Source organism: Aphelocoma coerulescens, chromosome 27 (genome assembly GCF_041296385.1).
Source record: "Aphelocoma coerulescens isolate FSJ_1873_10779 chromosome 27, UR_Acoe_1.0, whole genome shotgun sequence".
In the NCBI taxonomy this organism is placed as follows: Eukaryota; Metazoa; Chordata; class Aves; order Passeriformes; family Corvidae; genus Aphelocoma; species Aphelocoma coerulescens.
Genome location: NC_091040.1, coordinates 2,228,331 through 2,240,533, shown reverse-complemented (window position 1 = coordinate 2,240,533; position 12,203 = coordinate 2,228,331). Strand labels below are relative to the sequence as shown.

At 50.2% G+C, this 12,203-nt stretch overlaps 1 protein-coding gene across 4 annotated transcripts in view; it reads left to right on the top strand.

Annotated features, from left to right (window-relative positions):
- FBXL20 (F-box and leucine rich repeat protein 20) overlaps positions 1-12,203 on the top strand; it is a 39,726-nt gene that overhangs the window by 14,182 nt on the left and 13,341 nt on the right. For 3 of the 4 annotated variants that reach the window (XM_068996680.1, XM_068996679.1, XM_068996681.1), the window contains exons 2-5: positions 373-434; positions 7,247-7,301; positions 9,177-9,251; positions 11,403-11,497. In XM_068996680.1, the coding sequence (XP_068852781.1) occupies positions 373-434; positions 7,247-7,301; positions 9,177-9,251; positions 11,403-11,497 (287 nt within the window). The remainder of the gene's footprint in view (positions 1-372; positions 435-7,246; positions 7,302-9,176; positions 9,252-11,402; positions 11,498-12,203) is intronic. The other variant, XM_068996682.1, reaches the window with a different exon arrangement.

Here is a 12,203-nt window from a genome sequence, read left to right as displayed (position 1 = left end):
CGGTTTTGATGTGTCTGTGCCTTGGGGCACCCCCCAAAATGCTGAAGGAGCCTCCCCAGTCAGTGCCATCTCACAAGCACATCCTGATTATCATTTACTTCACTAAAACAGCTGCAAATCTCAGTTTCTATTTAATCTCTCAATCCACAGAGCATCCTTGCACCACATTTTAAGATATTTTGATGTAATACCCCACCCAGCTGTGGTCCAGAGCAGGAGCTGGAAAGCTGCAGCACAAAGTTTATCTGTTAGGAATTTATCGGTCCAGATGTCTGGAAACAGCCTCATTAACCAACCACTTCTTCCCTGGAGTAAAGCAGGGTTTGTTCCCTTGATATGTGGCTAAATGGTGTCATTTTTTTCTATTTGCAGATGTTCTCAAACAACGATGAAGCTGCGATCAACAAAAAACTGCCCAAAGAGCTGCTGCTTCGGTGAGTCCTCCCTGGACACCGGGGGTTGTTGTTTGCATCCAGGATTTTGCTGCTGTGCTCCCAAAATGGTGAGCTTGGATCGGGTCACTCATAAAGCCAGACCCAAAGAGAGGCAGGTCCAAGGTCTGTGTCGTCAGTTTGTGCTGAATGGGATTGAGTTTTGGGGTTTTAAATGCTGGATTGATTTGCTGCCTGCCTGTTTGGTGAACGGAGGAACTTTAAATCAGGTCCTTAATGAGAGTAACCGGTGAGGATGGGCTGATGTAGAGAACAGGATTCTGCTTCTCTGAGGGGTTGAATTGAAAACAAAAGTTAATCCCTCTGCTCCAGTTACACTCGAGTGGACTTTGTCCTATCCCTTGTCAATAGGAGCCAGATGTTCAGCTCCTGGCAGGATGGCCCCGTTGGCGAATTTTGCAGCAGCTTGGAGAAGAACAAACAGAGAGCACTGCTTCATCTAGCAGGATCCATCTTTATTACACACACTCCAGCATTTATATGTTTTGGGAACGTGCAGGGGGAAAAGACAAAACAGCTACACCCCCAAACAGCTGGCAGGGCAGACTTTTGTGCCACTCATTCAACCATGCCATGTCCCAGCGTTCTGGGAGATAAAGGAGAAACATTCACACCTGGTGTTCAGGGCTGCAGTCATTTCCCTGGTATGCATCTTCCCGAGAGAGCAGAAGGCCCTTATCAAAGTTAAGGGAAACAAGTAACAAGTCACTCTTGTATGCAGGGCTCTTGTTAAGGGCACCATGGCTGCTGCTTCTGCAGCAAACCCCAAACAGATCAGACTTTGTGGATTGTTAGGGTTGGGAAAGTCCTTTAAGACCCTCAAGGTGTCTGTGGATAATTCTGCCCTCTCCTGTGGGAAGCAGGAGGGGAGTGTGGGGGATGATTGTCCCTCACGGGCACAGTTTGGGCTCTGGAAGCAGAGCCGAGTTTTTCAGTGCTTTAAACTCAGGTGTTGGACTGGAAATGGGGAAAGCAGAGGCCGATGGAATCTTGAATTATTAACAGCAACAGCGTTCTTACACTGCGAGAAACTGTGGGTCTGTCAACACTCGGTGGCAGTGAAGTCTGGGGAGGGGAGTGTGAGCCAGGGAAGTGCTGCTGGAATGAAAGGAACAGGGAAGAGGGATGACTATCCTTCGTTTTCAGTGCGCTGCCTCCTCTGGAAGGGTATTTCCCACCTGATTCTGCCTCTTTTATTCCTGTATTCCTCACCCCAGAGCACAATGTGTGGCTGTTAGAGCCCTCCCTGCTGCAGTGTGGATATTTGGGATTGGGGCCTGGGACACGGGAGATGATTGTCCATGTGCGTGGAGATCCCTGGGTGAAATGAGCTCCCAGAACCTGGGGAAGAGAGGCACCTCTGGGAGGAGCAGGATGGAGTCACAGCCACCACAGGAGGAGTTTGCAGGAGCCAGCAGCTGTGCTTGTCCTGAACCATGGCTGGGATGTGCAGCAGCAGCAGAAGAGACAAAAAGTTGTCTTTCTGGATTTTCTGAGATGATTTTCTTTTTCTGATGGGAGCAGATGCAACAAAGCTGGGGTTTGTCCTTGTGCTGAGGTGACAAGGGTTAGGTTGGGGACAGGTGGTGAAGAGCCCTGATGGGTGAGGCTGGGAGTCCATGTGGCACTGGGAATGTGGGGAATAGGGTAGGGAGAAAAGGGTTGGGTGATGGAATGTAAATGGGATTTTGCATGGATTTCAGGGAAGGAGAGGTGTGTGGGCATCGAGCTCCCCAGGAGCAGAACCTCGCTTGGAGCCTGGGTGAGGTTTCTGGTGGATGGAAGTGGGGTGATCCTGAGTGGAGCCAGAGGCTGAGGTTTGGCTCATTGCTGGGTGTGTGAAGGCACAGTCACCTCCAGAGGTGTCACCTCCTGGCTCTCAGCTGGTGGGAGACAAAGCTGGGGCAGGCACAGCAGTGCCAGGACATGGATTGGTCACCACCTGCTGGGGCTGGGGCTGCCCCTGCATCCCTGGCAGTGTCCCAGGCCAGGCTGGACGGGGCTTGGAGCAGCCTGGGCTAGTGGGAGGTGTCCCTGCCCATGGCAGGTGGAACCAGACAATCCCTAAGGTCCCTCCCAACCCAAACCATTCCATGATTCCATGAACACTGCCGGACAGTTGGAGAAGGATTTGTGGCAGGAAGGAGGGATGGTCCTGCGTGGAGCAGGGACTTGCATCGGGACATGCCACAACGTGGCTGAGTTCCCACACTCCTGCCCTGTGGAAATGTCTGTGCCTGTTGTGTCCTGCTGTCACTGATCATCCCAACCTGCTGCAGAGCAGGGAATTGTTCGGGATCGGGTGGAACCGAGGGGAAATCAGGAGTTGATAAATGTTTAAAGCTCATAAGTAATGGTTTGGAGAGCTGGAATTCACTGTTAGCATACTGCGAAAATTAATTACTGTGCATTGACAGTGCAGCCTTTGAAAGGGAAACTTGGATGGGTTTTCTGCAGGAATCTCCTGTAAATGGGTGTCCCTGTGTGCAGGACAAAGGCTGGTGTGTTTGGGCACTGCTCTGTGAAGTCCTGTTCCCTGCTCCAGGCACTCTCAGACGGCTCTGGGGTCCCCGGTTTGTGGAGCGAAAGCTGCACTTAGGCAAAATAAAGAGGAGGAGGATGTGAAAGGGGGGAACAGCAGCCTTTGTTATCCCTAAAAGTACAGGGATGTAGCAGGAGGGGTGGTGCTCCCGAGGGCTGTCCTGGGACAGATGTCCCGTGTCCGGGATGCAGCGCTGGCATCGTGTTCTGCCCCACCTGGGATGGGGATGTTTGTCCTGCGTGTCCAGAGAGAAGGACATGGGTGGAGAGGTCACAGATCCCAGGATGGTTTGGACTGGGAGGGACCTTAGGGATTGTCTGGTTCCACCTGCCATGGGCAGGGACACCTCCCACTAGCCCAGGCTGCTCCAAGCCCCATCCAGCCTGGCCTGGGACACTGCCAGGGATGCAGGGGCAGCCCCAGCCCCAGCAGGTGGTGACCAATCCATGTCCTGGCACTGCTGTGCCTGGCCCAGCTTTGTCTCCCACCAGCTGAGAGCCAGGAGGTGACACCTCTGGAGGTGACTGTGCCTTCACACACCCAGCAATGAGCCACAGCAGCAAAAGGCAAAGTTCCCTCCTCTGCCCCTTTGCTCCGTGGCTGCTCCAGCTCCTCCCTGTCCATGTCTGCCTCGGTGACTCCCAGTGGTGACTCCCTGGTTTCTGCTGGCTCCAGCTGTGGTTGTGTCCCCAGAGGGGCATCCTGTCCTTGTTTCCCTGCATTCCCACTGCTGTTGGAGAGGTGTTTTCCTTCCTGGGGGCTGCCTGCCAGTCCTGGCAGCCAGCCCCCAGCACCAAGCTTGGATTTTCCTGGCAGAGACATTCTCTGCTGCCCTCCTGAAGGTGGCTGCACTGCCAGTGTGACGTGGGGCTGCTGCACAGCTCCCACTTGGCCGGGAGCAGGGATCAGGCTGCAGGAATTCAGCTGCTCCTGCTGGGTCACGGGCAGGTCAAGCAGTTTGCAGCTCTCTCCTGTCTTAAGCAGCTTTGACTTCGTGCTCTGCTCGTCCAGCCCTGCCCAGCACATCCCCAGCACATCCCCAGCCCTGGCTCTGCCATCCCCACACGCTGCTTTATCCCTCAGGAACTGGAGTTGTGCCCAGGGGGAGCGCTGAGTTGGCAGCAGAGCTGTGGTTTCTGTCCCCCTGCCCAGCCCGTGGGAGCAGGATTGAACTGGAATTGAACTGGAATTGAACTGGAATTGAACTGGAATTGAACTGGAATTGAACTGGGATGGTGGGGGGGGTCACTGGCAGAAATCAGTGTGGATAATTTTAGAAGGCTGAAGGTCTAAGCTGGCTCACCTTGGAGCCCGCAGCATCGGGATTTCATGAGAGTCTTGACCTTAATCTAATTAGAGCAGCAGTGGGAAAGTGAGGAGTCCTAGAAACCCCTGAGTGGATTAAGAGGTTGAAACCTGAAAATTGCTCAAAGTGAGTATGTTTTACCCAAATTGTGCAGAGCTGAGCTGTTCAGACAAAACCATACACGTAGGGAGTCCCTTTGCTGTGAGACAATTTAATCTGCTGCAATTCCAGACTTAATTCCTGTTTGGGAAGCTCAGTCTGTGATCACTGTTTGATGATAAAGTCAATTTTGTGGATTATTTCCTCCACTGTCAACTCTCAAGAGTAAAAAGACCAATGTGAAAGGGCTCATCAGGCAGCTGTGAGAACAGGAATCCTGTTTGGGTGGAAAAATAAATATCCCAGCACGGTGCCTTTGGGGCTGTTAAAGCAGAATTGGGGAAAATCACTGAAGTAGTGCTGATCAACTTTCTGCTGCTGCTCAGTCACTGCTTATCTGTGGGGCTTGGGGTATTTTAATATTCTCCAGCAGTTCCTTGGAGAGGGAAAAGCACCTTCTCAGGGCTTCAGTGGATTTCTCAGCTTGGGTCATGGTGCCTGCAGGACTTGTGCTCCTTGCTGCCCTTCCTGGCCCATGGGGAGCAGCTGGATCCAGTGAAATCCACGAGCAAGGAGTGACTGCTGTGAAAAAGTCATTTTTGTGGCCTGATTCTGCTGATTCATCGACTCAGGGTCTTGGACAAGAGCAAGAGGAGCTGAGGGAACACTGGAAAAGGCTCTGGAGCTTCTCAGAGCTGAGATCTCTGTGCTGGGGAGGGAGAGGGGTGAGGGGGTTTGGCCGGGGTGCATCCCTGTTATTGTGTGGGCAGGCTGGGAAGGGAGGAGCAGGAAGTGGAAGAGAATTTATCTGAGATCTACCAGCCCTGATAGAGTGATGAGGTGGTTATTGGCAGTCTGGGATTCCCGTGGAGGAGGGAATTTTAATGAAAACAGAGAAAACTTCTATAGTGAGTGACCCAGCCGCTGCTCCCGTAGAATTTGACGTTTTATTTACTCCTACAACGGGAATTTAGGGTGAAAGTAAGAATTCTCCCCAGCTTCTCTCATTTCCCCAGGTTTTCCTGGTATTGTTGTGCGTGGACATGGTGCTGAATAAACCCTTGGACACCAATAAATGACTTTGGGGGCAGGGGGAGCCTTGTCCATAGGCAGGGAGGGGGGAACTGCTCTGAAATGCAGAACTGGGGATCCCAAACGGTGTTAAAATGCACGTGGGATCTTCTCCAGAGCTTTCCTCAGCACATCACTGTCAGTTTTGTCTCTTGATAAGATCAGAAGTGCCTTGAACCCCTTGAATCTTAACCCCTTAACTCCTTGGATCCACCAGTATCCCTGGGAAGTGTGGGAGCACAGGAGGGAACGTGGCTGTTTATCCTGGTTTAGCTGAGTGCTGCTGTGTGATACCTTTAGCATCAGTGTTCTGATAAACCATCTGCATTCACCCTCCATCAGGAACACCCTTTCCCCCCAATATTGGTGTTTCTGAAGTGCTTTTTCCATCCCTGCTGCTCAGGATGCTCGTGGCTGACAACATTTGCCTTCTCTTTCGGGTGGCCTTCAAGTTGAAAATATTAAATTAAAATATTAAAGCATAGTGTGGTCGAACTCTTTGTATTATCTTTGCAAAACCTACAGTTTTATAATTGTTCCCAAAGGGAGCGAGACCTTGATGTCCTCCCACCCTCTGCTTGACCTCGTCTGCTTTGGGACACGATTGTTTGAATAACCATCAACCATAAAGTGACATTGAAACCCCATTGAATTTTATGCATTATTGATGTCTTGGTGCAGATTGGGAGCTTTCCATGGGCTCGGTGCTTCCTGCATCCACGGCTGGGGGGGTGTGATCCCAAGGGAAAAGCCTGGCAGTCTCAGCCTTGTCATTCCTTTATCCCAAGAATAGCCCGGGGCTGGCCGTGTCCCCGGGGTGTGTCCTGGCCCAGGGTGACACTCAGGAGTGACCACGGCGTGGTTGGTCCCTCCTGGCTGAGCACATCTGGCTCTGCCAGTTGTGGGAGCATGGACCCCTGGAATGGGTTGGGCTGGAAGGGACCTTAACTCCCATCCATTCCCACCATGGGACACCTTCCCCTATGCCAGGGCGCTCCTGGCCTGGGACTCTTCCAGGGATGGGGCAGCCACAGCTTCTCTGGAAAACCCATTCCAGCCCCTCCCCACCCTGACAGGGAGTAATTTCTTCCCAATATCCCATCCAACCCTTCCCTCTGGCAGTTTAACCTCATTCCTCCTTATCCTAGCACTCCAGGCCCTTGGGAACAGTCCTGCTTCATCTTTCCTGTAGCCCCTTCAGGTACTGGGAGGCCACAATTGGGTCACCCTGAAGCCTGAAGAAGCCCAGCTGTCCCAGCCTCTCCTCCCAGCAGAGCTGCTCCAGCCCTGCCATCACTGCTGGGCAAACCAGGAATGATCTGGGCACCGAATCCGGGCTGTGCCCTGCCTCCATCCCGGAGCTGGGAATGAGGGATGGCACTGCCCGCTTTGGGAGCTGCTGCTGAAGGTGCTGGCGTGTTGGAGTCACTCCTGTGTGGAGTCACAGCCAGCCCAGCATCCCTGGTGGTGCTCCCTGTCCTGTCCCAGTGTGGGGCTCCCTCAAGGGTCGCTTTGGGTGAGCAGTCACTGATTTGGGGTCAGGAACTACTCCAAGGTGTGAGGTTTCTGTTTCCCAGTGGCTCCATAGCTGTGTTTTGCTTCCATTTGGGAATTGCTGCCTCTGCACTTCTTTTCACAGTTCAGCTTTCAGCTGAATCACAAAGAAGTTTTGCTGTCCCAGTCTTTTTTTTTTTTTTGCTTTCACCCCTTTGTTTTCCATGTCCCTTTTGTTTTAAATGTCAATAACCAATAAGGTATCTCTTATTTCTGTTCCAGAATTTTCTCTTTCCTGGATGTGGTCACTCTGTGTCGTTGTGCTCAAGTTTCCAGGGTAAGAACCTTCCTCTTTCCTGGTGGATTTTAGCAGGGGGTTGGACTTGGGTGCCAATCCTCCCTCTCCAGTATCCCCAGCACGTCACCCCAGGGGGTTGGACCAGGGAGTTTTGTGCCACTCAGCTGGAGTTATTTAGTGCCCCCTGGAAGTCCTGGAAAATTCCCATAGCCCCAGTGAGGGGGAATTCCAAGCTGGAATAGCATTTTCCAATGTCCCAGGTACAAAGGGGATGGGGCTGACTTTGCCCAGAGCTCCCCCCTCGTTCTGGGTTTGTACAGGGAGCTCACTCCCCTGAAATCCCCAACGTGGGATGAGTCCAAAATGGCATCCTGTGGGTTTTGGTGGGAAGACAGGAATTCTGATTCACAAAGGTGCTGCACAGTCAAAGTTTATTTTCTCCTTGGAGGTAGTTGGAGTAAGCAGGGAAATAAAATGAGGGGTTTTTCTCATCCTTTGTGGGCTTCAGTTGATGAAATCCAACTTGGATTATTTGTTTGGGAAAATTCCTCCAACTGGACTGGAAGGTCCATTTATCTGGAGCTTCCAGATTTATTCAGGTTTATTTTTCCTGCCAGTGTCTGGTAACTCCCAGAGGAAGCAGCACAGCAAGGGTGGGATGGTGATCCAGGGAAGGAGTTGGAGTGGTGTGTTCACCATCCTGGCTGGGTGACACCTGCAAAAACCCATCAGTCCTGGCTCCAAACCTCAACCACGACTGATTTAATTACTTTAATTACATTGGAATTTTTTTAAAAAGGATGCTTAAACATTGTTAATTGCATTAAAAAATACCCAGTGTGGTGTCTGGACATTACAGTGATGACCTGAATAACACAGGCCTTGCAGGGAAAGAGCTTCCAGCTGAAATCCAGCAGAGCAATATTGGCCAGAATGGGCTGTCAGGGACTCTTTGCCAATGTCAGGGTGTTCTCCTGGCCTGTCCCAGCTCCTGTTTGCACAGGGAACACAGCACAGACCACATTCCGTGGCACAGCACGGGAAGTTCCTGCAGGGATGTGCAGGAAGGCTCTGGAACGTTCCCTACACTGCCCATGGAATTACACAGCCACTGGGGCATTTCCCACTGCTCTTCTCCTGGCTGTAACCAGACCTTAAACCAAATATCAGCATTGAGCTTTAAACCCCCCAAAAAATCGATGAATTTGCTCAGTTCTGTCGTCTGTTGTAACCCTGCACTAACTGCTGCCCAAGAGCTGGTGTTTGTGCTGGGGCTGAGCTCGGTGCACGGGGCAGATGGGGTGGAAAATCCCCCTGTGTTTATCCCTGGCTCTTGCACAACGCTGGCTCCTGGTTGCTACAAGCTCCACTTATTTACCTTGATGATGTAACCAGAACTTTAAATACAGCCCTGTGCTCCTGGCTGAGGGCACAGTGACCAACTCTGAGTTCCTGCTTCTCCTTCGGAGCAGGAACCGCCGGAGATTTTGGTTATTTAAACAAAAACCAAACCCTTTGTCAGCGCAGCTGCCCCGTGTGGGGTCCCCCAGGGGACTCACCTGTGCCCAGGAGTCCTCTGAGGTGCTGGGGAGGAGATTCCAGCCAGGAATGTGAAGATAGCCGAGCTCCAAGCACTCTCCTGGCCCACAGCTCCACCTCCCAAGGGAGTGGAAGCAGCCAGGGCACCTCTTCCTTGGCTGGGGGAATTGGAATTCCGAGTTGTGAGGGATCCTTGCTCCCTGCAAGTGCTGCTGGTGCCAGCCCAGTTCTCCCTGCTGGCTGGAATTACCTGTTACCTCCCCACCTGGGACAGAATGTTGTTTCTCAAAGGAACAAGCTGTGACTGGCTCCCCACTGACCTTTTTTTTTTTTTTTCATATTAACCACACATTTACATTTTTTCCCCCGATAAAGGCATGGAATGTTCTGGCCCTGGATGGCAGTAACTGGCAGCGAATTGACCTGTTTGATTTCCAGAGGGATATTGAGGTATCATTCAGTGACATGCAAACCCATTTCTTCTTGTTAAAATGTAATTACAGCCTAGAATGGATTAATACTCCCAGCCGTAACCCTTTCTGCCTTCCCTGGAGATAGAAATCATTAATTTCAGTTCTTCAGCTTCAGGGAGTCTATTTTAAAGTCTTGGCAATCCATTCAGCTTTTGAAAATGGACAGAATTCTACACCTCTAGCAAGACCTAAAGGTAGGAATGGAAGGAAAGTAGTTTTGGGTGTTCTGAAAACAGAAATTAGTAGGAAAGGTGCATTTTTGGGGAAAACTGCTGCTTGTGTGGAGGAGACTTTTAACTACTCCTCCTTGCACTCAAAGTTAGCACCGACAAGACCTTGAGGACTGAATGTCTGTTGAATCATGGCCTGCAACATTTGTATCTTTAATACCAAAAATTGAAATTGGAGGCGATTCAGGAGGTCCAAATTGTCCTTAAAAGATGCAGCTTTGGAGCTGCTCTGTTGTAGCTGAACCTGTGGGATGTGGATTCTGCAGCACCGGTGGGGGGATGGAGGATGAAAATTCATTGCCTTGAGCAGGAAAAGGGATGAGGAAAAAACCCAGTCCTTAAGTCTCTTGTCAGGATGTTTTATCCTGTTCAAAACACGATGGAGGAGGGAGATTGGGAACGTTTCACATTGGAGGAGGGAAATGGGGAACGTGTGGCTTTAATTTGTGGTAGACCAGAGGCATCAAGCAGCTGTTAAGTGAAGGTTCCCACCTTGTGGGAAATCCACCCCTGATTTTGGAGGAAAGAGTTAAAATAATTCCCTTTGTGCCGATGAGAGTCTGAGCAGGGACAGGGATGAGGAGCAGGAAGTGGCACCGACACCTCAGCAGGGTCTGAGTGGCCTGGGGAAAGGAAATGAGGGATTTTTGGTCTTCCTAAGGAATCCTTCACCTCATAACATGGCCTAAAAATCCTGGACCCATGGAATTACTGATTTAGAGTGGAGTTCTCAGGGCTCCTGATGTGTGCAGTGGCAGGAGATGGGACTGAGCGGCTCAGCCTGGGAGGAGGGAGAGGCTGGGAACACAAACCAGGCTTTTCCCATTCCTCAATGCTTTTGGGGTGGTTTTCATGTCCCTGCACACCAAACCCGTGTTGTTGCTTAAGCCCAGCTTCCTCTTTGAAAGCAAAATGCTGGAATTCTTTGTACCTCACCTCAGAGTTCCTGCTGGGCTTCCTGGCGTCCTCAGGCTCTGCTGTAACGGAGTTAAATCCATCAGTCCATGCAAATTCTTGATGGAAACACGTTTGGCTGGTTTAATTCAAGCAGAATTCCTAGGATTGCTTGAGGAACTGCAAAATCAGGGAGCGTTTCAGCTTTTCCAGCCTTTTTGCAGGGATGTGGAGCTGCTCCCGTGGTGTCCCCAGAGCTCACCTGGACAGCCCAGGGTCCCTTGTCTGGTGGTGGGGTTGTGCTGTATTGAGCCTGGTGGCTGATTTGGGGTTTTTTTAGGCTGGAAAAGAGATTCTGGAAGAAAATCCTCATCTCACAGTGGTCCCAAGTGCCAGTTAGTCCAGGAAGGACCGAGGGATGCTCCTGTTCTCTGAGGAACAACCAAAGTGCAGGGGAAGTTTCTGAGCTTCTGAGCACTGGTACAAATATTCTCCAGTGGTTTTGCCCTTCATTCCCAGGGAGAAAAGTAAATCCTGGCTGTAGTGGAGTCTTTGGAGGCTTCCACTGGATCCTGATTTGAAATTTAAAAGCCTTTTCCTGGATCTCTTGAGCACAAATGGTTGAATCCTTTTTCCTGCAGGAGCAAAACTCATGGGCTGGTTCTGCTCATCTGGTTTTGAGTAGAAATTGGAGTTCATCCATTGGCTGTACTTGGAAATCTGGGGTGTAGCTCCTTGGGGAGTCTGTGCCCCTGTCCAAGAGCTCCAAACTGGAGGAAATCCCTCAAAAATTCTGTAGCTGATTGGCTTTAGGTGATTGCTCCATGTCTCTCCATCTTCAGAAGCTGAATAATTCTCCCTCCCCCTCCCTTTAGCCCATTCCCATGGCTTTTGTGTTGCCTTAGCACCGTTTTTCCCTTGAATACCAAACTATTGTTAGTCTGCAGAATGTTCACCCCGGCTCTCTGGAGCTCTTCTCACGTGGCTCTTCCTGTCTCCCCCAGGGCCGAGTGGTGGAGAACATTTCCAAGAGATGTGGGGGATTCCTGCGGAAGCTGAGCCTGCGGGGCTGCCTGGGAGTGGGGGACAACGCCTTAAGGTAGAGCTGCACCTCTTGGTCCTGCTCTGGAATGGGCTGGAAAACCTGGATTGGGATCACTTATCCCCACTTTGCATCTGAGACCCTCAGGGTGTCAAAACCTGGAGAGCAGTGACAGAGATGATTCATTTCTTGTTTAATTTCTCATTTAATTTCTCATTTAATTTTTCATTTCATTTTTCATTTGATTTCTCATTTGATTTATCATTTGATTTATCATTTGATTTATCATTTAATTCATCCATTTTTTATGATTTAATTCATCATTTTTATCATTTAATTCATCATTTTTATCATTTAATTTATCGTGGTTTTATCACCTAATTTATCATTTTTAACCTCACCCAGCAGCCACTTCTCTCAGTTCTCATTCAAATAAAGCCAAGTGCTGAGGCTGAGGGTGACCCAGGCTGGGACATCCCAGGGCAAGAGGTGGGGCAGCAGAAATCAGGGATTTTCTTGGGTTTCTTCCTGATTTTCTTCTTGATTTTCTTGATTATTTTCTTCTTGATAGGTTCTTTCCTTGATTCTTTTCTTCTTTCTTGATTTCCTTCTTGATTTTCTTGGTTCTTTTCTTTTTCTTGATTTTCTTCTTGATTCTCTTGATTTACTTCTTGATTTTTCTCACTTTTTCTTTCTTGATTCCTTTCTTCTTTCTTGATTTCCTTCTTGGTTTCCTTCTTGGTTTTCTTGATTCTTTTCTTCT